General features: G+C 39.4%; 1 protein-coding gene across 21 annotated transcripts in view; it reads right to left on the bottom strand.

Moving 5' to 3' along the window:
• Window positions 1-2,296: 2,296 nt before the first annotated feature.
• The window catches only part of KIDINS220 (kinase D interacting substrate 220), a 96,137-nt gene continuing 72,685 nt past the window's right edge, over window positions 2,297-25,748 (bottom strand). For 6 of the 21 annotated variants that reach the window (XM_025261591.3, XM_025261594.3, XM_025261596.3 and 3 more), the window contains 4 exons: window positions 16,917-17,045; window positions 12,380-12,478; window positions 10,627-10,860; window positions 5,578-8,284 (listed from right to left, as the gene is read on the bottom strand). In XM_025261591.3, the coding sequence (XP_025117376.3) occupies window positions 7,022-8,284; window positions 10,627-10,860; window positions 12,380-12,478; window positions 16,917-17,045 (1,725 nt within the window). In that variant the 3' untranslated portion in view covers window positions 5,578-7,021. The other 15 variants (XM_044926277.2, XM_025261587.3, XM_025261586.3 and 12 more) reach the window with 9 other exon arrangements.

The raw sequence follows: 25,748 nt of genomic DNA, 5'->3' as shown, positions 1-25,748 counted from the left end.
CAACTCAATGTGACCACAGCATAAAATAATGTCTCATCAATCCAAACAAGACGATATCAACTGTGGGATGTGTCATTAGTTTAGGAAACATTGAAGGAAAAATGGGAATATCAATGTTCCCATTGATGTTATGGAAGATATTTCAGAAAAGTCAAGGTGTGAAAAACTGCATCTTGAAATTGATGAAATACCAATAGGAAAAAAAAACTGGAAAGCGGTCAACAGAGTTAGATTGCAGATGAATTTGTTTAAAAACAAAATAGTAGACATAAAGTCTTATTTTTGCACTGCTTTCTAAGTGTGGGAGCTGCACTTCCCAGATGGGAGTGCCCACTAACAGGAGTTTAGCTTCTGTTTAACTCCCAGTCCCTGTGCCAGGAGCAGGGGCCTCCCAGGACCACGTCCTGCCACGTCTTCCTGGTACAAGAAGCAACTAGGTCCTGTTGCCGCTCTTCTAGGAGGAAGCACGTTGAAAGGATAGATTCTTGCAACAGTCAGCTTGCTCTATAATCAAATTTTAAGAATCAGGAAGATTATGGATGGTCTGAGTCTTTGGATAAAAAAGGATTCTACAGAAATTGTGAAACATAATTCTTTTCATTCTTAACCTTGCTTAATTTTCCCTGCAGCCTGCTCGATATTAGAAACTTGTGAAGTTCCTCAGATGTATGGAAATAACTAGTTGAAAATTACTTTCCCTTAAAATCCTAAAATCTTCCAGGTTAGGTGTTACGATTTTAATAGAAATCGTACCAGCATGAAAATTGCATACAAAGCAAAAATTAAGAGATGCCTTAAAAAAAATACTGCAATTAAAGTTGAAAACAAGATGAGTCACAGTGTTGAATCTGCAACATTCATGTCAGGTATCTAGGTGGGAAGATGACCATGAGCTACCAAAACACTCACTCCTTCTCCAGGGCATACAGTTCACCTAATTCCGCAGCCACCCTTGCAGCTCAGTATGACCAGGGGCCTTAGGAAGGCCAGTGGAATGGGCAAATGCCACTTCCATACCTGGACGATATAAACTTCCCATGTGTGGGCCTCGCCCCTCTCTCCTCCCCTTGTATCAACAGAACGCAGAAGATGAGACAAAGGACCCTGGATTCAGCTTTGGGAACTGGTGGAACCAAAAAGTGAAGAAGCCTGGGCTCCTGAATCTTTGTCAACTTAGGCAACACTGAACTGTTACAGGAACAATCAACAAACCTCAAATGTATTAAGTCCATGAGATTTTGAGGTGGTTGGAACAGTGGTTAGCCTACCTTAATAAAGAAATTTTCAATCCACACATAATGGCCCACTCAAATATAAACCATTCAGCCAGAATCCCAGTATAATTTATGTATTCTAGTTCAGATTTATCAGAGTAGTGAGCCTGACATAAGGAATGAGAGACAGCAATGAGCAGTGGTCAATGAAAATAACTGTCCCTACTGGGGAAAAAAGAACGTTGAAAATTGGAGCTGGAGAAAGGGTAAACCTACGTATCAGATTTGGGGGGATGGTCTTGACATTACCTACCCCTACAGTAACGACATGGGCAACTTGGGCTCAGGGAAAACATGCTCATTGTTGCCAAGTTATACGTAAAAATATCTTCAGTATCCTGAAGTAAAATGTCGAACTGAACCATTTTAATTTGATTCTGTAATTAATTTATAAGACGGGCATCTCCACAAAGGACTAGACAAAAGGCTAAGGCACACGGGGACTGTAAAATACACCCACGTAGGGCAGACAGCCGGCACTTCACCGTGACAGCGTTCATCAACATGGGCCATGGGTCTTCCTCCCTGAGAGTTTTTAGCAATGCGTGATATCATGTCCTGAAAGATTCCCAGAGTCATAAACAGAAAAGTTTATACGGTCAGACAGGTAGCAGGTGGGTATAAGGTGATAGGGAAGGGGGGAGAACTTAATATTGTTAAAATGACAACACCATTCATTGTATTGAATGGAGGGGAGGGCAAGGTCTGTAAGAACTATAGCATAAACATACTGTCTGAAAGCATTCAAATTCAGTATTTTTAGGGTTTGTGGGCAAACTCTCCTAGTTCAGGCATTCATTATTCACTCCCTTATCAAGTACTGACTGTGTGCCCCCTGGCCATCTGAAATCAGGCATTCTTGAGGTTCTTTCCCATTCTAATACTCTAAGGAGTGTTTTATGGTAAAATGGATGAACACATGATAACCAAAAAAAAAAAAAAAACTTAGGACACAAAAAGAGTGAACTCAGGTAAAACATAGAGGGAGGGGAAAAACTCAAAGAACTCAAAAAGAAAATAAATTCTTTGAAAATAAAAAGAGTTTAATTTGCATTAAGTATAACAATATACAGTCTATAAATTCTCTGAAACACAACTAAAAAGTGCAAGTTTGGTAATTTTGAAAATAACAGTCTAACTTTTTACTAGACACTTGACCAAGAAGATGATATAAGAAATGTCAAGTTATATAGGAGTTTATTTACATGCATTTTGCTATACATTCAGGCTTTTACCTAAAATTTTCTAAAAGAAACACTTCATTAAAATGAATTCAAATTTTACAACTATGTGGAACAAAGAAAACTGGCAGAAGTAACAAATCTCTCTTCTTCAACCAACCGGAAGCAGGATCACTGAGTTGTAGGTGGTCTCTTCTTTACCCCCTTGTATTTGGTGAGGAGCCAACAACTGTGAGAAGGTAACCGAATTGTCAGAAGGAATGGTCTATGAGCAGGGTACTAAGACCTAGAGCCCTTGTCGCCTTGAAAGAAAATGAGGTAAATAAGTATAAAACACGTTAAAATTAAGAGAACAATGGTGGGTAATCAAGATGATCTTATTTTAAGCAACTCAATTTGAGTAGCAGGGAGCATGGAGTTCAATGTTTTTTTAAAGTAAAATTTTATTCAAGTTCTAATAATCATTTGATAGATTGTGTTTTGTTAAATCTGGGCAAAACTAAAAGGCTCATATTATACATCACTGGTGTAAAGAACACTGCACGTGCTTAGCAGCTTCAGTCGTGTCCAGCTCTTTGCAACCCTATGGGCTGTAGCCCGCCAGGCTCCTCTGTCCATGGGATTCTCCAGGCACGAATACTGGAGTGGTTGCCATGCCCTTCTCCAGAGGATCTTTCCAGGGATCAAACCTGCATCTCTTACATCTCCCGCGTAGGCAGGCGGGACGTAACATTACACAAAGCATATTAACCTCAGGAAACTAAGGACATAACCGTAGTCTCTGTAAACGAGCTGATCACCCTGTATAGACACTGTCAGAACATTCTGTGGACCTCAAGACAGTCCCACTGCCTTTCTTGTACAGTATCATTGTAATTCACAGTTCTGGCCAGTTTTGGTTGGATCTCACTTCGGTGAGGTCAAACCACGTGCTGTTTTACTGACTTTGAGGAGTCATTCTACTAATAGTCTGGAAATCATTGTTTGCCTTTCTTGATGGATCCATTTATTCCTATTAATTCCTTATTTTTTAATGTGTCACTGTAACTGGAGATTCAGAGCTCACCACAGAGCCAGCCAGACCTGTTCAAAGAACTCTTGCCCTTTTAAGAAAGCTCTCACCCCCAGACCAGGGCACAGCAGCATGGAGTTAACCAAGGCCGTGCTTTAAAGGCCGTACATTCTACTTAAAAGGCTTTCACCATGTCGGTGACAGTGGTGGTTGATTTCTACCAACTGTTTTAGCCATTTCTTACTTTTAACCATAATTCTTTTTAAAGTGGTGAGAATATTAATTCTCTTCTTGGTAAGAACTGTTTCAGTGGTGGCTTAAAACTAATGACTTTGATAACTAATTTTTTACATACCTTAGCTTAAACTGGATCCCTCGGAAGATCTATCTATCTCAAAGGCAGCATTTTCTTCCTAGGCATGAAAGGGTTTGAGATATGTAAGATTTTAAATTTGCCTTCTAGTTAATCAGTCTCAACCAAGGATTCTCAACCTCTCTGAAGTGATGAGCCATTAAAAGACCATCCAAAAGGAGGCTCTCAGTTATAGATTAATTTATGTTTCCCAATTCATTTGCAAAATTATGGCCTATGCTTAGAATTCTGAGTTAGGGAAGGGTTAAGGGCACCAGAACCTGGAAATCAAAAATGCAATCATTTCAGGTAGCCCACCCAGGCTGGTCACCCCCCAACCCCTACCCCAAGCAAAAAAGTCCCATCGGCTGTTCCTTCCCTTCTGCCAAGTGTCAGCATAATTCCAGAAGGGCGAGCAGTGAGGGAGCCTAGATATATTCAGTCTCAAGTGTAAAGAAGTTAATTTCATGGCTCCTTTCTTTTACCAGCTTATTTCCTCAATGTCACTCCATAAAGTTGAGGGGACAGTGCCCTCTGGTTCTCCTTTCCTGGTAGCTGTATTGATTTTACTCAAGAGTTAACCAGGAATTCAGGGATTTTTAACCTAGGATACTTCTAAACAGGCTGAGAATTCCTGGTATAGCCAAAACTTATATAATCTTAAAACCTTTTAAATTTAGTATTTTAGCCAGAAGGATAAGGGATTTAATTTCATTCACAAATATTTTCTAATACTTAGTATTTATAAGGGAAAAATTCATGATTACAAATATATTTCACTCAGAACTATAGCATGCAGGTGATCTCAAGAGTTCTCAATTTAAGAATTTTAGCAAATAAGTTTCTTAAATTATTTGGCTAGGCAATTAAACTTATTCTGACTGCTGTGTAAAACTCACATAAATAAAATATAAGACAAAAACAAGTTTTCATGTTAATACTGAAAATGGTTGTTAGGAATTTTAAGTTTCCCCAAATTTGAGAGCTGATCCTTAAACACTAAGCATCATGAAAACTGTATCAACTGAGAGAGCATCAGTTCTTTTCCAGTCTCTTCTACAGAAAGGCCATTCTCACAGGTACCACCCCACACGTCTGTGGTCAATGAATCTGCCTGAACGTTAGCTATGTGGACAGAACTATCTGTGGCTTAGAGTAAAGGTGAAACAGTTTACAAAACACGGCAAGATGCTAACTGAGGCAGACTCTTTAAGGGACTGGCAAATTTAGAGCACTGATTCTTTTCTGTCATTTTTCACCCAGTTTACAGCAAAGTTTTGCATATGTGCGAGTCAGGCTGGGCTACAGGTTATAAACAGATACAGATACACACACACACACGGACACACAGACTCGAAGGGATGATAGTGCGACTCAATAACCCATTTGGTTTGTCAATTTCTAAAGCACTGTGAAAAAGCAAACTTTTCCAGGATGCTCATGCAACAAATTAAACTGACATCTTCCCAGGATCTGGAAAACCCACTTCTTGTGGTTACAGAAACGCACGGTACTGAGCTGCGCTTGGGCACTATGCTTCACAAAAGCACCATTCAGACGCTGGACCTAACAGCCATGCACTCCAAAAGACCAGGGAGAGTCACTCAGGACACTCCTGCCAGCTGCGTGACTGCTACGTGAACCTGAACGTCTTCAACGAACTTTAGACCTCTGACAAAACAAACACACAAATTACTTTTTTATTTTTAATCAAAATGTGAATCATCACTGCAGTGAATAAAAATTCATGACTCAGAATAGCATGCAATTCTTTTATTGTGTTCTAAATCTATTCGTACACTTAATACTCTGGTATTAACTTCACAAACAGAATAAAGAATACACTACAATGATATTAAGCTGCATCTACTCACCTGAAAAGGAACAAAACATTGCCCCTGAAATAACTGCTGATTACACAATACTGCAAACTAATAAACACTATAAATACTAAAATGTTAACATTTCAACATATAACGTCAACAACATTCTGCCTTCTTTTTTAATTGATTAAAACATTTGTTAAAGTCATGCAAAATAAACGCTTCATGGAAATGTTAGATTACACTCAAACAGCAAGGCAATGAAACCCATAAGAGGCAACTTTTTAATGCGACGACTGGTCAAATAAACAAACTATTCAGCATGTCAATAAAAATCCGGTTAAGTGGAAAACGTCAAAAATGTTAACACCACATTTAGGTAACTGCTCATCTAGGATCTCAACATCTACAATCCTATTTGTGACTGAAGATTACTGTGCTACATGGATATGTTATGTTAAAAAGGCCAAAAAGATGTCAACACATGATGGCAGGGGGCATCTCCAGTCCACACCACACTTCAATGGGACCGTTCTCTTAACTCTGCTATCAGTAAATGAAGTCACACAAGATTCATCTTTTACCCTTGCTTTGTTACATGTCTTTAAACTTTTTTTCTATAAGTGTTTCATATGATCCTCCCCCAGAATTCACATGCTGATATAGGGACAGGTCTCTTGATTTAGAAAGAAGAGTGTCTAGGTCATAGGGAGGTGATGCCCCTCGCCCCATGGGCCAACCTACTAGCCACTCACAAAGGCCCAGTTTCTGGGGCTCTACTCTGGACACTGTTGACTCACTCTTTTATCAACTTTTAAAGCCCTCTTTATATTTTCTACTTACAATTTTAAAACTCTTTGATAAGCAATCTGTTATATAGCACACAGTCTCAACTTACAGAGCATTAACCTTTAGTCTCTAAAGGCTATTCCATGACTTTTCACCCCTTAAGAGCAAAATGTGCTTCTGGTTCACTCAGCATCATGTCTTCCCTCAAATATTTAGTGAATGAATGTTCCTCAAAAGGAGTCTCTAGCTTGTTACTTTTGTTGGCAAATTCAGTTTATATTTAATAAACTTTCTGACCTATCTGTATACTCAGATCTTGTCTTGCAGCTGTATGCCAATGAAAGGTGTCATAACAATAGTGGGATTTTATGCTTCTAAGTACAAAGACAATGGGGCTGATGGATGAGCCAGGCTTTCTCACACTTCCCTCTGCTGTACAGTATGTCTCTCTTTTACCCAAGATCTTCTCATCCGTGAAGGCTTTGTGAGTGAAATGGACAAAGAAAACGTGCACAGATGGAGTCACTAAAAACTCAGGTCAGTCCTGTCACAGGGGCACAGTAATGCTATTCTACTTGTGCTTGTTCTTCTTAAAGAATGCTCTCCCTTTCTTCTCCAAAACCTGTACTATCAGAGGAGGCTACTGCGTGGAGCTCTGAGGAGTCCTTTGAGAGCCTCGTGTAGCTGGAACGCTGGCCTCGCTTGTGTGCCATGCTCTTCAGGTTCTCATTCTGCAGAGTGGTGGAGTGGGAACTGGAGCCTGACCTCAGGAGGACTTGAGGCGTCTCCCTCAGCCCCTCCGTCTCATCGGAATTCTGGTTGGCTCTGTTAGCCGGGGCACTGTTGTTGTTCAGGGTCACAGTGCTGGGGGTGCGATTCAGGTTGTAGGCTTTGTGGCATGCTGGCCAGTTTTCCTCGGGGCTGCTGGCTATCAAGCTGCATTCGGAAGGGCTCTTCTTGTCCTCGGAGCAAATGGACATCCGGGCTACGAGGGGGTCTGGCAGGCCACTCAGGCTGTGTGGGACTCCCCGTCTTCCACTGTGGGGGTCATCTTCGAGCTCTATGAGGTTGGCCTTTTCAAGCTGGGAGTCATCTGCCGCCTCGTTGTGAAGGGAGTGGTTGGGCGAGCTCTCATTGGACCTCACTCCTGAGTCAGAGGAGTCCTTTTTATCAAGGAGGGCATCTGACAAGTACTCTTTGGCCTTGATGAAGGTTCGAATGGGCTCTGCACTGTGCTCTGGAGACTTCAACGCTCTCTCTGCTTTCCCTTCAGCTTTCTTGTCTTTGTCATCTTTGAGCAGCGGAGTGTTGTCTGACTCTTCTGTCCCAGACTCGTCTTCGTCACTCGGGAGTTTCTGATAGCGCAGTCCACCTCCCTTCAGCTTCAGGTCTGTCTGGAAGAGACTTGACCTTTCTGAAGACTTCCTGCCTGGGAGAAGCTTACTGCCTGACTGATCGGATTTTTCATCTTCCTCGGTAATAGGATCCAGGGGTGAGGCATCATTGGTGGAAACTCCTGATGAGGAATAATCTATAACATCTCCCCTCTTCATCAGAAAAGACTTCCGCGTATCATCTTGCTTTGGTTCACTATCCTTCCCTTTCTCGGGTTCTAGACTAGAGTGAATGGAGCCCCCAGATGAACTCTGACCCATGTAATACGTGCTGTGTGGAGAAGACCTGCCACTCATGGTTGTGGAACCTGTGCCCCCTTCTAACTGAGACATCTGAGCAATGTACTCTCTATAAGCGTCTCGATACTCAGCCTGCACCTTATCAGTAAGCTTTGAAATTTCAATACTGGAATCCTGGGAAGTGAGACTGGAAAGACTTGGGGTTCTGCGAGTTTGTGACTGTGAAGACAAAAAAAAACAAACAATAATAATTTAAGAATTCAAACAAACCAAAAAAAGGCAAAATAAACATGAGCTTAGGAAATATATATATATATATGGACAATAAGAATTGTTAAAGTTATTAAAAATACCAAATTCTTTTAAAAGAATTCTGTATAACACAGTTTAACAAAAGCTGTGAACTTATGAGTAATTTTAGTGTTATTAGAAAGCTTTATATAAATTTTAATAAAATTAGTTTACTGTTAATATTTAAAAGTATAATTTAAGGTTATATTAACAACCTTAGGATTTGCTTTTAAAATTTCAAACTTTTAAATTTATTTAAGGCAAAAGTCACCTTCATTGATAAAATATAAAAGTGCCTCTTAGAGAAGAGAAAGAAAATGAGAGTTAAGATAGGATCTCAAGAACAAAATACTCACATCTTCAACGTATGTTAAAAAGAACCTTTTTCAACTTGCACAACATGAAGTTTCTGTCAAATTTCAATTCAGAGAGAGTAAATGTACTCAAAATGCAAAACAAAAACAAAAACAAAAAATTTTAGAGCCAAAGTATAGAGTGAAATGGAGAAGATGAATATTGGATCCAAATGAATAGAAATGGAAGCCACGAGGTCAACAGTCAGGTCCAAGTAAACAAAGAAATAAAATATTTTTAGATGTTTGATCTCCAATGTGAAGTTTTAAGATGAGAATTGCTTTAGATCCCAGAGAAGGTAATACACAAGGAGTAAGAAGTAAAGATTAGGGGAAAAAAGGAAGGAAATGGAGAGAAAGGAATCAAGGAAGTTTGAGAAAGGAAAGAGCCAAGGTTGAAACAAAGCAGAAATAAGGTAGAGTCTTCCTTGTACAGGGAGGAAATAACCCAGCTCGCAACAAGTTTCCCTTAGACCCAGTGAACACTGAAAGGACGATGCCACTCCCTCACGCCAAGTGCAGTCTTTGTACCCCTCCCAGGGATCCATGAGGGCCAAACTGTTTTCCTAAGCATATGAAGATGACCTTTGCCTTTCCACTTGCATTCTCACAATAATGCACAGTGGAGTCCCCAGAGGTTCCCTCATGTGTGACCTCCCAAGAGACTGAATGCTGAAGCAGCTAAGGGAATCTAGCTGACTACTATTAAGCCAGGCATGAAAGATTGGTAACACAATTATCATTTTCAATAAATATGTTTTGTTCTCAAAAATAGCCATTTTTCATAAAAGTGTCATCTATGTTGGTTTACACTGGTTTAAAAGATAATTGGTTTATTTTTAAGTTTCTCAGTTTTTTATTTCTAATATGGCAAATACTGAAAGATAAAACTTACAAAAACAAAAGCTCTTTACGGGTCCTTCAATAATTTTTAAGAGTGTAAAAGGGTTCTAAGATTTGAAATAAGTTTGAGAGTAGTGGTACTGAAGAGAGGCTGGGAGAGCTGCCAGGGCATGGTGGGAACACCAAGTATGGAGGATGAGGATTTCTCAGGAAATGTTCAAAGGAATTCCAGAGAAAATAAAGGGATCACTGTTGTTCAAACAGAGAGATAAAAGGGTCAAGTGTGGACTTAATTTACTGAAAAATATAGAAATTTTTATCTTAGTTAATACACAATAATAAAATGCTTTCCCAACTTAAAGAAACAAGATTTATAGTAGGTAGAAAAAAGTTACAACAAAAAAAAATATTTTTATTACCAAACCAAACACCACATCCTTACAAACAGCAGGCCTAACAGGCATTGCTTTTTCTAAATACAGTTCCCTTTCCATAGAGCTCTTTGTAACTACTTCCTGTTTTTCTTCCCCGCTCGTCTTCTCCATTCTGTGCCCTGCTCTGATCTCTTCCTCACTTGTTTCCCTTTCTCCTTCTGACGTTCTCTCACTTTTGTTTTTAATCCTGATCCTCGCCTGTCCTTTCTCTTCTAAGAACATCCAAAGAGTGAGCCCCTCCATGTCCAACATCAGATAATAAAAAGGAAATGAATATCCGTGAAGATGTACCTTAAGCCAATGCTTACTGAACTGAACAAGAAAATAGCAAGTGAAGGATGAATTCAGCTAACTACCTAGAGAGCCCAGTTCCTATTTACCTTCAATGCTTTTGCTCTATTTTACTGTTTTCACAATTCTTATCAACTTCAGAAATAATGTCATTGTCTCTGTTTTACTGACTGTCCTCTCCAGAAGAACACAGCTCCTGGAGAACAGGGCCGCCTCCCTCCACCCTGTTCACTTGGGGACTCACTGAAGAGTTTCTAAATGACTACCTGAATGCACCAACAGAATCCTGGCTAATTCAACCCCGTCCTTCCTCTTCGGCTCATGTAAATAATGGCATTCCAGTAAATACCTGCCAACTCAGGTTGCTGTGGCGAGGAGCCCCTTCGTCCAGGCCGAGCGTGTTCAGCTCTTCAAAGCTGAAGTTCAGGGTGTAGGGAGCCTGACTGGAGAGCTCGGTGTGGGGCAGCTCGCTGTGTGCGGAGCGACGAGCAGGTTCACCATGAGGAACAGAGCTGCTGTTTTCACTCAGTAAACGTGGGTCTTCAGGGACCACTTGGTTTTCTGCATTTCTCATTTCTAATATCTTAACAGTAAACAAAGTCATCAATATCCACATGGACAAATCACATTTTGGAAGCTTTAGAAATTATTTTAAAAATTAAACACAAAGTTACTATGATGGAAATGAGAAAGCAAACTTCCTGTAAGTGAATTTCAAATAAATTTCTCCTATATCTGCTTATCTTTCATATTAACAATACAACTGACCTTTGAATGACACAGGTGTGAACTGTGCAGGTCCACCTACTCACAGATGTTTTTCGATAGTGCAGATGGCAGTTTTTACTACGTGGTCCAGGGCTGCCTGAATCCACAGATGTGGAGAAGCCCTGGATATGAAGGGCTGACTCCAAGTTGTCAGTGGATTAACCTCCAAATTGTTCAAGGATCATCTGTACTGAAAGTAGTACAGCTGGCCCTCGGAATCCAGTGGTTTTGCATTTGCAGAATCAACCAATCACAGATTGAAAATATTTGGAAAAAAAGATTTCAGAAAGTTCCAAAAATCAACACTTGAATTTGCCATGCACTGGCAACTATTTGCACAGCATTTGCACTGTATGAGGTATTGTAAGTAATCTGTAGGTGATTTAAGTATATAAGAGGATGTGTGTAATGTACAAATACCTTGCCATTTTATAGAAAAGACTTGTGTATACAAAGACTTTGGAATCATGGGGGTCTCAGAACTTCTCCCCCACCAGATACTAAAGGATGACTGGAATGACGACAATCATCGTACGTACAGTACATTCTAATTTGGCCATTACATTACTAGTGTAACATAACATTAAGATGAAGCATGACTGGAGCGTGTCACTAAGCAGCAGAGCTGGACGGCAGCTAAAGCAGTAGGAGCTACTGCAGTGGGGCAAGGAGAGCTCAGGACAGAACTGGGCTCAATTCCGAAAGCAGCATGGACACGTGGGCATTTACAGCCCAGGAGCGAGGGGATCAGTGGATGGGAAGATGCAAAGAGGAAGCCTCAGGAGTATCGGGGTGGGGAGGGGTGTTTTCTGGCCGAACCATCTTGACAGGATTTATGCTGGAGGCAGGCCAGGGGTCTAGCACATCACTGGGGGCGGTGGGGGTGGGGTGGGGGAGATGGTATGAGGAATCTGATCAGATATTGAAGGGGATCAGACATTAAAGGTGAGGTTCTTTCTAAACTGACTTTAACAGAATTCTTGCTACAGCTTAGCAACACAGGCCCAACAAGAACAGATACCAAGGTCAAGGCCTACAGGGTTACAGAAGCCTGACTGAATGAGGTCAAGGACAGCATCTTGGTCAATGAAAGCATGGAGAATTGGCAGGTGGTCTCTCTCCCATATTTCCAAGTGAAATGCCCAAAAGCAAATATTGCTAAGAGCTGCTGTATATACTCTACATAACAGGACATACAGGAGCCCTACACACAAGTGTAAAATGTCATTCTTACATGTTTTTTAAAAATATAGGAAAATATCAGTTTAGACCAGTACTTACTGGCACTTCTTTTATAAAATGTTGTAAATCTACAAGTATTAAAAATATCTTACTGTGCTTCTAAAAAGATGCCAGTCTCCAAAATTCATATTCATTTCCTTCTTCAGTTCATCGATGTTACACTGAGCCAACACACGGCCATTTATGTTCGCCTGAATAAAACCAAACACAGGGAAAACAAAATGTGAGAAGTTATGAATTTCCAGTGATTAAAAAGCACATCTATACTCGAGACTAGAATACACTGACCTAAAGAAGGTTATCATACCACGTAATAATCAGTAAACAAGCAGAGTCTGAACAACATAAGTCACTCCATACTTTCCCAAGCGTTTCAGGCACTCAAGTAAAAGAAATCACAAGGATCAACCTCAGAGCTAAACCCAATTATTTCCGAAACTACCTACCCTGCCATGAACAATAACAAAACTGTTAACTTTTCTTCTCTAATCCTATAAAATCTGAGCACAAAGGCAAGCTGCTGGGAGGGGACACAGATGTCCGTCAGCATGCTGGTCAGTCACTGACAAAGTTCTAAATGAAGTGAAAGTGAAAGTCACTTAGTCGTCTCCGACTCTTTGCGACCCCATGGACTATACAGTCCATGGAATTCTCCAGGCCAGAATACTGGAGTGGGTAGCCTTTCTCTTCTCCAGGGGATCTTCCCAACCCAGGGACTGAGCCCAGGTCTCCCGCATTGTAGGCGGATTCTCTACCAGCTGAGCCACCAGGGAAGCCCAAGAATTCTGGAGTGGGTAGCCTAGCCCTTCTCCAGAGGATCTTCCCAACCCAGCAACTGAATTGAGGTCTCCTGCATTGCAGGTGGAATCTTTACCAGCTGACCTACCAGGGAAGCCCCGGTAAGCCTTCGTTTACTTCTAAATAAAGTAAGCACTGACAAACATGTTCATCAACTACACCAGATAACCTCAACGACCACAAATGTACACCACAAGGTTCCCAGTCTATTAAATGCACAAAAAATGATCTCATCACCACTGGGTCTCTGATGAGGAATGATAGAATTTACTTGATTAATAAACAGGCAGTTTATTTATTTTACAAAAATACAAAACCTGACTTTATTAACTGTGGTAAAAGTATTAGATATCTGTATTTAAAATCGATAGAATGCCCAGTTTCCAAATTGATTCTGAAGAAAAGACCGTATGGAGCAAGCCTATGGCAGGGGTCATCTGTGGAAATGCAAGGAGGTTAGCAGTTCTTAAGAAACCAACGGCCATGATGGGCTTTAAACAGCAAGGGCCTGTTAGCAAAGAGCTGAGCAGGGAGAAAACCACTGTCCTGAGGGAAATAAAATCCCCACAAAGGATTCATGTGGAGGCCTCACTCTCTCCTGACTCTAATCAAGCTGCCTAGAGGAGAGAGTGAGGTCAGTGGCTTGGAAAGGCAGTGCTGGACACTTTTGCAAACGGGAATTAACTACATCTGTGAGAAAACCAGTGCTATCTGAGCATTTCTGACCAAATGTAGGTTATGGTTACTAAGATAGTTAGTATCAGTCAGTTCAATTGCTCAGTTGTCTCCGACTCTGTGGGACCCCATGGACTGCAGCACTCCAGGCTTCCCTGTCCACCACCAACTCCCAGAGCTTGCTCAAACTCATGTTCGTCAAGTCGGTGATGCCATCTAACCATTTCATCCTCTGTTGTCCCATTCTCCTTCTGCCTTCAATCTTTCCCAGCATCAGGGTCTTTTCCAATGAGTGAGTCAGTTCTTTGCATCAGGTGGCCAAAGTATTGGAGCTTCAGTCAGCATCAGTCTTTTCTTCAGTCAGCATCAGTCTTTCCAATGAATATTCAGGACTGATTTCCTTTACGATTAACTGGTTCCATCTCCTTGCTGTCCAAGGGACCCTCAAGAGTCTTCTCCAACACCACAGTTCAAAAGCATCAGTTCTTTGGCACTCAGCTTTCTTTTTCTCACATCCACACATGACTCTCACATCATACATGACTACTGGAAAAACCATAGCTTTGACTAGATGGACCTTTGTCCACAAAGTAATGTCTCTGCTTTTTCATATGCTGTCTAGGTTGGTCATAGCTTTTCTTCTAAGGAGCAAGCATCTTTTAATGTCATGGCTGCAGTTACCATCTGCAGTGATTTTGGAGCCCAACGAAAGAAAGTCTCTCGCTGTTTCCATTATTGCCCCATCTATTTGCCATGAAGAGATGGGACCGGATGCCATAATCTTCATTTTTAAATGTTGAGTTTTAAGCCAGCTTTTTAACTCGCCTCTTTCACTTTCATCAAAAGGCTCTTTAGTTCCTCTTCACTTTCTGCCACAAGGGTGGTGTCATCTGTGTATCTAAGGTTACTGATATTTCTCCCAGCAATCTTGATTCCAACTTGTGCTTCATCCAGCCTGGCATTTCATATGATGTACTCTGCATGTAAGTTAAATAAGCAGAGTGACAATATACAGCCTTGACGCACTCCTTTCCCAATTTGGAACCAGTTTTTTGTTCCATGTCCGGTTCTAACTGTTGCTTCTTGACCTGTATACAGGTTTCTCAGGAGACAGGTAAGGTGGTCTGGCATTCCCATCTCTTGAAGAATTTTCCACAGTTTGTTCAGATCCACACAGTCACAGGCTTTGGCGTAGTCAATAAAGCAGATGTTTTTCTGGAACTCTCTTGCTTTTTTTGATGATCCAACAGATGCTGGCAACTTGATTTCTGGTTCCTCTGCCTTTTCTAAACCCAGTTTGAATATCTGGAAGTTCACGGTTCACGTAACTTGACTTGGAAAATTCTGAGCATTACTTTGCTAGCGTTCTGAGATGACGGCAATTGTGTGGTAGTTTGAGCATTCTTTGGCATTGCCTTTCTTTGGGGTTGGAATGAAAACTGACATTTTCCAGTCCTGTGGCCACTGCTGAGTTTTGCAGATTTGCTGGCATATTGAGTGCAGCACTTTCACAGCATCATCTTTCAGGATTTGAAATAGCTCAGCTGGAATTCCATCACCTCCACTAGCTTTGTTCATAGTGATACTTCCTAAGGCCCACTTGACTTCACACTCCAGGATGTCTGGCTCTAGGTGAGTGATCACACCATTGTGGTTATCTGGGTCGTGAAGATCTTTTTTGTGTAGTTCTGCGTATTCTTGCCTCTTCTTAGTATCTTCTGCTTCTGTTAGGTCCCTACCATTTCTGTCCTTTATTGTGCCCATGATTTGTATGAAATGTTCCCTTGGTGTCTCTGATTTTCTTGAAGAGATCTCATCTTTCCAATTCTATTGTTTTCCTCTATTTCTTTGCATTGATCACTGAGGAAGGCTTTCTTATCTCTCCTTGCTATTCTTTGGAATGCTGCTTTCAGATAGATATATCTTTCCTTTTATCCTTTGCCTTCAGCTTCTCTTCTTTTGTCAGCTATTTGTAAGGCCTCCTCAGACAACCATTTTGGCTTTTTGCATTTGTTTTTGAGGATGGTCTTGATCACTGCCTCCTATATAATGTCAAGAACCTCCATCCATAGTTCTTCAGGCACTCTATCAGATCTAATCCCTTGAAACTATTTGTCACTTCCACTGTACAATCGTAAGGGATCTGATTTAGGTCATATCTGAATGGTCCAGTGGTTTTCCCTACTTTATTCAACTTAATTAAGTCTGAATTTTATAATAAGGAGTTCATGATCTGAGCCATAGTCAGCTCCTGGTCTTGTTTTTGCTGACTGTATAGAGCTTCTCCATCTTTGGCTGCAAAGAATAGAATCAATCTGATTTTGGTGTTGACCATCTGGTGATGTCCATGTGTAGTCATCACTTAGAAGAAGGTGTTTGCTATGACCAGTGCATTTTTTTTGGGGCAGTAAGATAGTATATATGTTCATAATTAACTTTTTAGATGCCATTCTTTAAAGTATGTAAATACTAGATGCTGTTGTTAATGTTCTACTTCACTGTATCTCTGATAGAAAAAGTATAACTTAGTAGAAATATCTATTAAAACTGGGATTCAGTTAGCCCTGTACATGGGAAGACATCCTCGAAATCTCAGGTTCATGGTAGTTACTGGAATTGCAATAGAAGATCTAGAAAGAACAGAACCTCTTCAAATATGTCAGTCTTGCAAACCCAAAACTCATAGGTATTATCAAACAGGACATGATCAGAGTCCTCTAAGACATGAAAGTGAGAATTAGAGGGACATGAAGAAGTGTGGTTTACTTGGATAATTGTTAAATCACAAATATTACAACTAAAGAAAGTGTAACAGAAAAGGCTTTCAAATGTTCTATGCTGCATACTGGAAATGTAAGTAGTTGTCAACCTTAATCTGAAATCCTTTAGAGCTTTCAATCAATATTTCTCATCAAAGCACTTTTGACTTACATGAGATCATTGTGAAGTAGCATTGTAACACAGAACTTTCTTTTATCCATCTCTAAACTAAGGCATAAAAGGGCAATTTTAGGATACAAATAGTAAGAAACCTATTTCCACCTGAGCTTTCCCATCTCAGCAGAGAACTCATCTTTGATAGCCTAAATACAAAATGCTCGCTGTCCAGAGCCCGCCTCCCGTGCCCTCGAGTGAGCAGGTAAAAGTGCAGGTCACCTTTTTGATGGTTGCACAGTACTGAGGCAGCATGCTCTGGTCCAGCCCTTCAATTTGTTTCAGTTTCTCACAAACCGCATCCACGTTCATCGAATTCAGTGGTATTGTGCCTGAGGCTGGGCCTGATCCCTAGGTAAGTCGTGGGAAAACACATGTATAAACAGCATTTAATGTCAGATATATGCAGTAATGTGACAGAGAAACACTTACGAAGTTACACTATAAAGTACTTCAATTAAAGATACATTTTCAAACTTAAGTTAAAACAGTGAATGTGTGCAGCATGGGACATGCCATTAGAGAACAGATTTAGCTACTGTTAACCTTAAAAAGTATCTTTTATTAGAGCAGATATAGCCTGATCAAAACCACTTTTCTAAGAAGACATAAGTTCCATGAGCCAACCCAAGGCCAACTTCAAAAAAGCCTAACCTCAAACCTTAAGAGAGAAAGGTGTAGCCCTTAATAACAGAAAGACAGGGGCTTAAAAAAAGAAAAGGAATAGGGGGAATTACTGATGCCTATAACATACAAAAAAACACAAAAGGTAAACCTATGAGATAATTTTAAAAGTGCTGACACTCAGCAGCTTTAAATGTCTTCACAGATTACCTTAATAGTCTACAACAGCTCAAGTTTTCAGATCTTGATCATATTTTATGTCCAAGAGATCTTGGATAAGAACCTATACAATAATCGTGTAAATATAAAACAACAGTATTACTTCTTAACACATGTGGAAGTAAATATAATCCATCAAAATTCAGTCTCATTTAAAATAAAAATCAAAATAATAAACCTAGTGTTTACTGAGAAGAAAAATATTTTCTGAATACAGAGACATACTCAAGAGGTATTTGCCTGTGGCTAATTACATACGAATCTCAATTACAGATGTGGTCACTGGGGTCCAAAGAGGTAAGTTTTGGCTTCAAACTCACAGAATAAACAGCTAGTTAGTGGTAGATTCAGACTGGAACCCTAGCTTAACAGGTCTTACAACTTCCTATTTTCTTTGTTGCCATTGTCTATTTTTAAAGAGCTTATAGAAACTATAACCAAAATAAAGAGAAGACAAGCCAACTAGTATAGAGGGTAATGTTACAAATGATCTGTCTTGTTTACCAGTCAATTTAGTCTTAAAATGATAAATATCATTTATCCTATCCCCAAGGATGTGTCAATTTAAATTTTCTACTGCCTCTTTTGTCATCATCAAGACAGAAGTAGACTATGACAGCCAAAACTGCCTGGGAGCTACTTGTTAAACATTATTTGTAACATGAAAGCATTAACATAATACTCTATTATGAATTGATAGATAAATATACACACACAGTATATAAATAAAATATACCTAGTTACATATAAATATAGCTAGCAGATGAGACCTTACTGAACAGACAGTAAGGTAGTCATTTTATAAGAGGGAGCCTCAGCAAGTTTACAAGTGTAAGATAGTCACATAAAAATTTGTAAATTAATGATTTGGAATATTCTATTTCTGCTTTATTGACTCTGCCAAAGCCTTTGACTGTGTGGATCACAATAAACTATGGAAAATTCTGAAAGTGATGGGAATACCAGACCACCTGATCTGCCTCTTGAGAAATTTGTATGCAGGTCAGGAAGCAACAGTTAGAACTGGACATGGAACAACAGACTGGTTCCAAATAGGAAAAGGAGTTCGTTAAGGCTGTATATTGTCACCCTGCTTATTTAACTTATATGCAGAGGACATCATGAGAAACGCTGGACTGGAAGAAACACAAGCTGGAATCAAGATTGCCGGGAAAAATATCGATCACCTCAGATATGCAGATGACACCACCCTTATGGCAGAAAGTGAAGAGGAACTCAAAAGCCTCTTGATGAAAGTGTAAGAGGAGACTGAAAAAGTTGGCTTAAAGCTCAACATTCAGAAAACTAAGATCGTGGCATCCGGTCCCATCACTTCATGGGAAATAGATGGGGAAACAGTGGAAACAGTGTCAGACTTGATTTTTTTGGGCTCCAAAATCACTGCAGATGGTGATTGCAGCCATGAAATTAAAAGACAGTTACTCCTTGGAAGGAAAGTTATGGCCAACCTAGATAGCATATTCAAAAGCAGAGACATTACTCTGCCATCAAAGGTTCATCTAGTCAAGGCTATGGTTTTTTCTGTGGTCATGTATGGATGTGAGAGTTGGATTGTGAAGAAGGCTGAGCGCCAAAGAATTGATGCTTTTGAACTGTGGTGTTGGAGAAGACTCTTGAGAGTCCCTTGGACTGCAAGGAGATCCAACCAGTGCATTCTGAAGGAGATCAGCCCTGGGATTTCTTTGGAAGGAATGATGCTAAAGGTGAAACTCCAGTACTTTGGCCACCTCATGCAAAGAGTTGACTCATTGGAAAAGACTCTGATGCTGGGAGGGATTGGGGGCAAGAGGAGAAGGGGACTACAGAGGATGAGATGGCTGGATGGCATCACTGACTCGATGGACGTGAGTCTCAGTCAACTCTGGGAGTTGGTGATGGACAGGGAGACCTGGCGTGCTGCGATTCATGGGGTCACAAAGAGTCGGACATGACTGAGCAACTGATCTGATCTGATCTGATTTATAGCTTGTTTTTAATTAAATATAAATTTAAAATATGCCATACATTATATGGTCTGAAGTTCACTTACTTCAAAAATACTAAGTACAGCACAACACTAGTATTTCCACGATTTAGTTTTCATATTTCTATACATAGTTCTATTTTCTGCCTGGATGAGAACAGCCAATATTTAAGTGTTAATTACCCACTATCTGCTATGGAAACTTTAAATGCTTTCTATGAATTTTTAATAACCATATTTGTTTTTTCTTTCTTTTTAAACAGGTTTATGTGAAATATAATTCACTAACAATTCTCCAATTTAAAGTACACAATTCAGTGATGTTGAGTATCTTCTCACAGCTGTGACACCATCACTACACTCAACTTTAAGACATTATCAGAGCCCTAAAAAGCAATTCTACACTATTAGCAGTCAACCTTCATGCCTCCCAACACCCAGTCCCAACCCCTAGCAACCACTGACCTACTTTCTGTCTCTGCGGATTTGCCTATTTGGGATATCTAAACAGAACCACACCATCTGTGACCTTTCATAACTCACTTCTTCCACTTAGTATATTCTCAAGGTTCATCTATGCTATAGCATGGATTCATACTTCATTCTTTCTTATTGCTGAACAGTATTTATCTTTTAAATGATCTTTAATACTGTTTTTCAAATGTTTTCATTCCTCAACCTATTTCTTCTTTCTGGGTACATTTATACTTCTCTACATTTCTGTGATTAGATAAATCACAAATGCACAGTTTGATCATACTGGATTATAATGATCATACTGGATTATAATTCACAGAATTAAATGCCATGAATCCACACTGATATAAATAAAAAGTTGAGTGAGTAAGTAAGTAAATGAGGAAGAAGAGACAGCTTTTACTTATAGAATTCCAACTAATAAATGTAGAATGGAAAAGAAAATTACCACCTGGAAAACACAACAAAAGTGGCAGTACACAAGACACCACTAAAATTCATGAGAAAAGTATAAGGAGGAACAGGATTATCTGCAGAGTTTCAAAGTATCTCCCCCTAAATATTCATTCATTACAAGGGAAAGACACACCCTTACAGTGTTGAAACCTGGCAGATGCTGCCCTAACCACATGACTGAGGTCCATATGACCACTGGGAAGATGCAGGCCCTCACAGACCCTCAAATGTGACACACGGAGAAGGACACGCATCACGTTTCTGTGGGTCTCTTGCAAAGATGTATAATCTCCTTCTAATCATTAGGAAATGGTGAACAAACCCAAACAGAAGGGCAGTCTACAAAATATCTGATCAGTATTCTTCAAAAGTTTTACGATCATAAGAGACAAGGAAAGACTGAGGAATTGTCACAGATTAGGAAACTGTAAGGAGAAATAACAAAATACAACTGGACTGGATCTTGGACCAGAAAAATGAAATTAGTGGGAAAACTGGTAAGATTAAAATAAAGCCTGTATTAACAGTATTGTACAAATTTTCATTTCTGTTCTGGAGAAATACACTACAATTAGGAAAGATGTTAATATTAGGGGAATACTGTTTTTGTATCTTTGAAGTCTAAAATTATTTTAAAGTAAAAAAAGTTTTTAATCACAAAAAGCTTTTTAATTGTGCTAAAAAGAACAAGTATAACAGACATGGAACTGATTAACTCTGTCTGTGTGGGGGCAGGGGAAATGTAAAATGTTAGAGAGTAACATTGGAGAAAGCAATGGCACCCCATTCCAGTACTCTTGCCTGGAAAATCCCATGGATGGAGGAGCCTGGAAGGCTGCAGTCCATGGGGTTGCTAAGAGTCAGACAAGACTAAGTGACTTCACTTTCACTTTTCACTTTCAGGCATTAGAGAAGGAAATGGCAACCCACTCCAGTATTCTTGCCTGGAGAATCCCAGGGACGGGGGAGCCTGGTGGGCTGCCATCTGTGGGGTCGCACAGAGTCGGACACGACTGAAGTGACTTAGCAGCAGAGAGTAACATTCCCTTTAAGAAGGGCCTCAGAAAATTCAGCAAGACAGACACGTTAATAAAGACACTACTCTTTCCTCTAAAACAGGAAACTCCACATTGTTTTACTTTCATGATCCTTCAAGACTTCTACATTTTATCACTTGAAAACATATTTTGTCCCTCATTGGGGATTATGTAGAAGATACATATTATTTTTGAATGACTTTTAGGAGTTTTCTAAGAAAAAGACACACAGGAACCCTGTAATTCCATCAAAGCTATAGTCAGACTATTGATTATTTGTGAGTTGGATCTTATCAAGATAAGGAGTAGATTATCAATATATTAAAATACAATATGCTTCTTTGAATAAAAGAGAAATGGTAACTACTCGCCCAGTTTTTTCTAAAGTAATCATATACAATAAAATTATTTTGAAACCAAATAACCCTTAGTATCGAAACAACAATCTTTGGATGGAAACCTCGCAAAAGAAGAAAAAGTACAATAGTTGACAAGGAAAAGGTATATTCAATAATTCAATATGTTAAGTTCTTAATAGAAAACATTACTTAATACATAGAATGGTAATACTTAAGAGTTTATCATGCATATTCTTACTTGAAATTTACCTGTTACAAGTCAAGGAAAGTTCATTTCAGTATATATCACAATCTACTAAAAAACTGTTTTTCTAACAAAGAAAACTGAATGCAGAAGATGTTAGTTTGCTTAAGACTATTAAATACTTACAAACTTCAAAATACAGACAAATCAGAATTCCTCCAGGTCAAAGTAAAACAAAACAGATTTAAATTACTTTGATGTAATTATATTATTTTATATTGTAAGTAGATTAAAACTACACTCTGTAATATCATCATCTTCAGTAAATTATCAAACAAGCTTAGAATTGATTAGCCAGAAATGAGAGCCATGCAGAGGCTGAAAGCAGCTATTAAAAATAAACCCAAGGCACTGAAATGAGCACAGGTTTATAAACAGCCCAGCAGGAAGTTGCCAATGATTGCTTCTAACAGACTAAAATAAGAAAAATGAGTAAGATTTCACTGAAAGTTTCTGTACCTGTCTCTGTTTGTTAAACCCAGAGTCACACGGCTTTAAGGAAGGAATAAAACAGAATGAAGGACACGAGCTTAAAGGAAAACATCAAATACACTTTTGTGATAAACATAGGCAGCACTTCTGTCACTCTGTTTTCCCACAACTGAACACACCATCTCTACAGCAACACAAAGGAACATCCGTGCACAGGCACACACACACCACACACACACACATAATTTAATTTCATTAACATGTGCTTGGTAATTTTAAAATTGTACTCTCAAATTTAATATTCTTCCTGTTAGAAGAATAAGCCATGGGCCATACATTCAACAAGAAAACCAGATAAATCAAATTTGCTATAAAAAGTCAATATTCCTACTATAAACAATTATTTTAAAAATTAATTTTTAACATTCTGATTAAAAAACTACAACTATTAATTTCAGATCAATTAATTGCAACCTTTAATAGTAAGGTTTAAATACTTGGAATTCACATGATCTCTTCATAAAACATTTTCTAGTCACACTAATAGTTAATGTTCAGAAATATACTTTTCAGATTTAGGTTTTGTTTCACTGGACATGCACTGAAGTATCATTTGAAAAGAAAGGCCATAAGAGCCTAGCAGCTCAAGAAATCATAAGTGCAACAGTGAAAAAATATTGGCACATTATCAGTAAGGTAACTATTTTACTAATGCAGTTTTCTTTTTTTATTTTTTGTTTTGGCCACACGGCACAGCTTGTGGGATCTTAGTTCCCCAACCAGGGACTGAACCTGGTCCCTGTCAGTGAAAGTCCAGAATCCTTAACAGTGGGCCAGTAGGAAATTCCCGATTGTAGCTCGTTAAATCCCTAATTCAAAGCTGACACACTGCTATCAATTATTGTTCTGCACAGATTAGGCTGGTGGTAAATATTCTCAAAATAGTTCAAATAATCTAGAAATAACTAACAATGTTGAGTCAATTTACAATGTTCTTTTAACATGTTCACTATCTGGAGCACTTTATGGGAACTCTGCTTTCTAGTTTACATATTAAACTTACTATAGGTACTTTTTTTAGAAAGTTACTATGAATATCTGTGGAAACTTGAAAAAATATCAAACAGGAGCATTTATGAGATTACAGTTTTCTAAAAGATACCAAAACACAAAAGAAGGCTATTGTTGTTATCAAGTTGGAAAATATAACTTTCTCTTCAAACTACATGAGAAATAATATGTAGGTTAAAGCTGACAGATGAGGTTTGATACCACATGCAAAGGGCAATCTTTTTAAAAAACTCAAGTTCAAAATATGATTTTGTTATGTTTTTTTAACTTTTAACTGTACTCTAGGATTTCAATGGTATCAGTATTACAATATCCTATTTCTTCAACCGTGTCTCAACGAATTTAGTTGTAGTTTAGTGTTTAGGAAAAATGTTTTCTTGAGCTGAAGTCTGGCACACAGACTTTGAAGCTGGAAGTGAATACAGTTTTTCACTATTTATGAAAAGAAAAAAATGTTAATAATTTTCCAAACTAAAGCAGTTAATAAAAATGCACTACTAAATTGCTTTAGACAGTGTGAGTGAATCTCCAGAGACAAGGTCCTGGGGGCTGGCAGAGAGCACCCAACCTAAAACTACAGCCCAGGAAAACCTGAAACATGCCCTGCCTTACCCATGGCATCTTTAGCTTTCTCGTCCAAGTTTGCTCCTGAACAACGACAGACATCCATGACAGACAGGCATGATTTGGACATCCATTTGTTTCAAAACAGGTTACTAGTTCTAAACCAGTGGTGGAAATAAAATGATCTACAGTGGAGTCCCATCTTTTTTTCACTTGGTTATTTACCAACTGGATTCAGTTTAATGAAAACCAAGCCTTCATTTCTAGGACTTTTATTAATTCAGTAATTTTCATCCATCTCTAAAAGTAATGGCACACCAGAAGGCAGGATACTACTGCTCTTAATAATGCCTCTGAAGTTCTTTACCATCCAACGTTATGCTAATCAGTTTTATGCTTTTTCAGTGAAGCAGCTGATCTAAAGCTACCGAGCAAACCCTGCAGCAGAGAAGGTCGAGAAAGAGTGACTTGGTAGCACTGATCATTCCCCACCTTGGCAGCCCTCCAACCCATCAGCTCCAGGAAGCCAGGGTTTCCATCAGTTTTGTTCACTACCCATCCCACTGCAGTAGTGAAACGGTGGATGATCACACAGGCACGTGAAGGACTTGATGGTAAGTAATGCAAGGAAGTATACAAGGATAAAGAAATCCTCCATTACTCTTTCCTTTGAAAACATCCTCTTCAAGGAAACACTCCCTGCTTTGAAAAATGAGTAGTCACACTGTAAATAAAAATAGACCGAATATGACTCTTTTAAAGGGCAACTCTCTGAAAGACCACAACAAAATGCCACTGAGGACACCTGGCTCATGAAAGGCCCTCCTTGCTGGGTTCATCCCTTCATGGTGACTGAGTGATCTGAATGCTGCTACTTCCTAGAGGGGCCTGGACTGAAAGAAGGTAAAGGCACCAAGTAAAATTCTCCTGGAAAGCTTTCAAAAGTGTAAAGTATTTGGAGCATTCAGACAACCTGGAACTCCTTCTCAATTCTAGGAAAACAAACTGATTCTAGGAAATCAAACCACCTTTGGGGGCCAGAAAAGCATTAACAGATAAAGGGCCAAGTTAATCTAAAATGACTGGCGTGTGTGTGTACCACTCCCACCACTGAGGAGAGGTTATTTAACACAGTTTTAGTTTCTGAGTCTTTAAAGCTCCATGGAATTTGGATGGTAGTAATAGTAATAATTATTAAGTAATTCAAGTATGAGAAGGCTGAGTAATCCTTAAATCAGACCTATGAGGTAAAAGGCCTGCTTTTTCCAGATGAGGGAGTATCAGAGAGCTTAAGTAATTTCTCCAAGGTAGAGAGCTAATCACCAGGGCCTATTCATCTTGAACACCAAACTCCTGACCAAGTCAGGCTTAGTATTAATGCAGGCAAAGGGGGCAGCACAGTGGTGAGGAACGCTTCCAAGTACTGGCCATGCAGATTCCAGTTCTGCACCGAGGGCTCCCTCCTGTGAGCCTCAAGTCAGGTACACCTGCAGCATGGTGCTGGACTAGACCATGGGTACTGGTGCTCTCTGGGCTTCCCAGTGGCTCAATGGTAAAGAATGCACCTGCCAATGCAGGAGACGTGGG

Source organism: Bubalus bubalis, chromosome 12, assembly GCF_019923935.1.
Source record: "Bubalus bubalis isolate 160015118507 breed Murrah chromosome 12, NDDB_SH_1, whole genome shotgun sequence".
NCBI lineage: Eukaryota > Metazoa > Chordata > Mammalia > Artiodactyla > Bovidae > Bubalus > Bubalus bubalis.
Note: the sequence above shows the minus strand (reverse complement) of the source record. Positions and strands in the feature narration are given on the sequence as shown.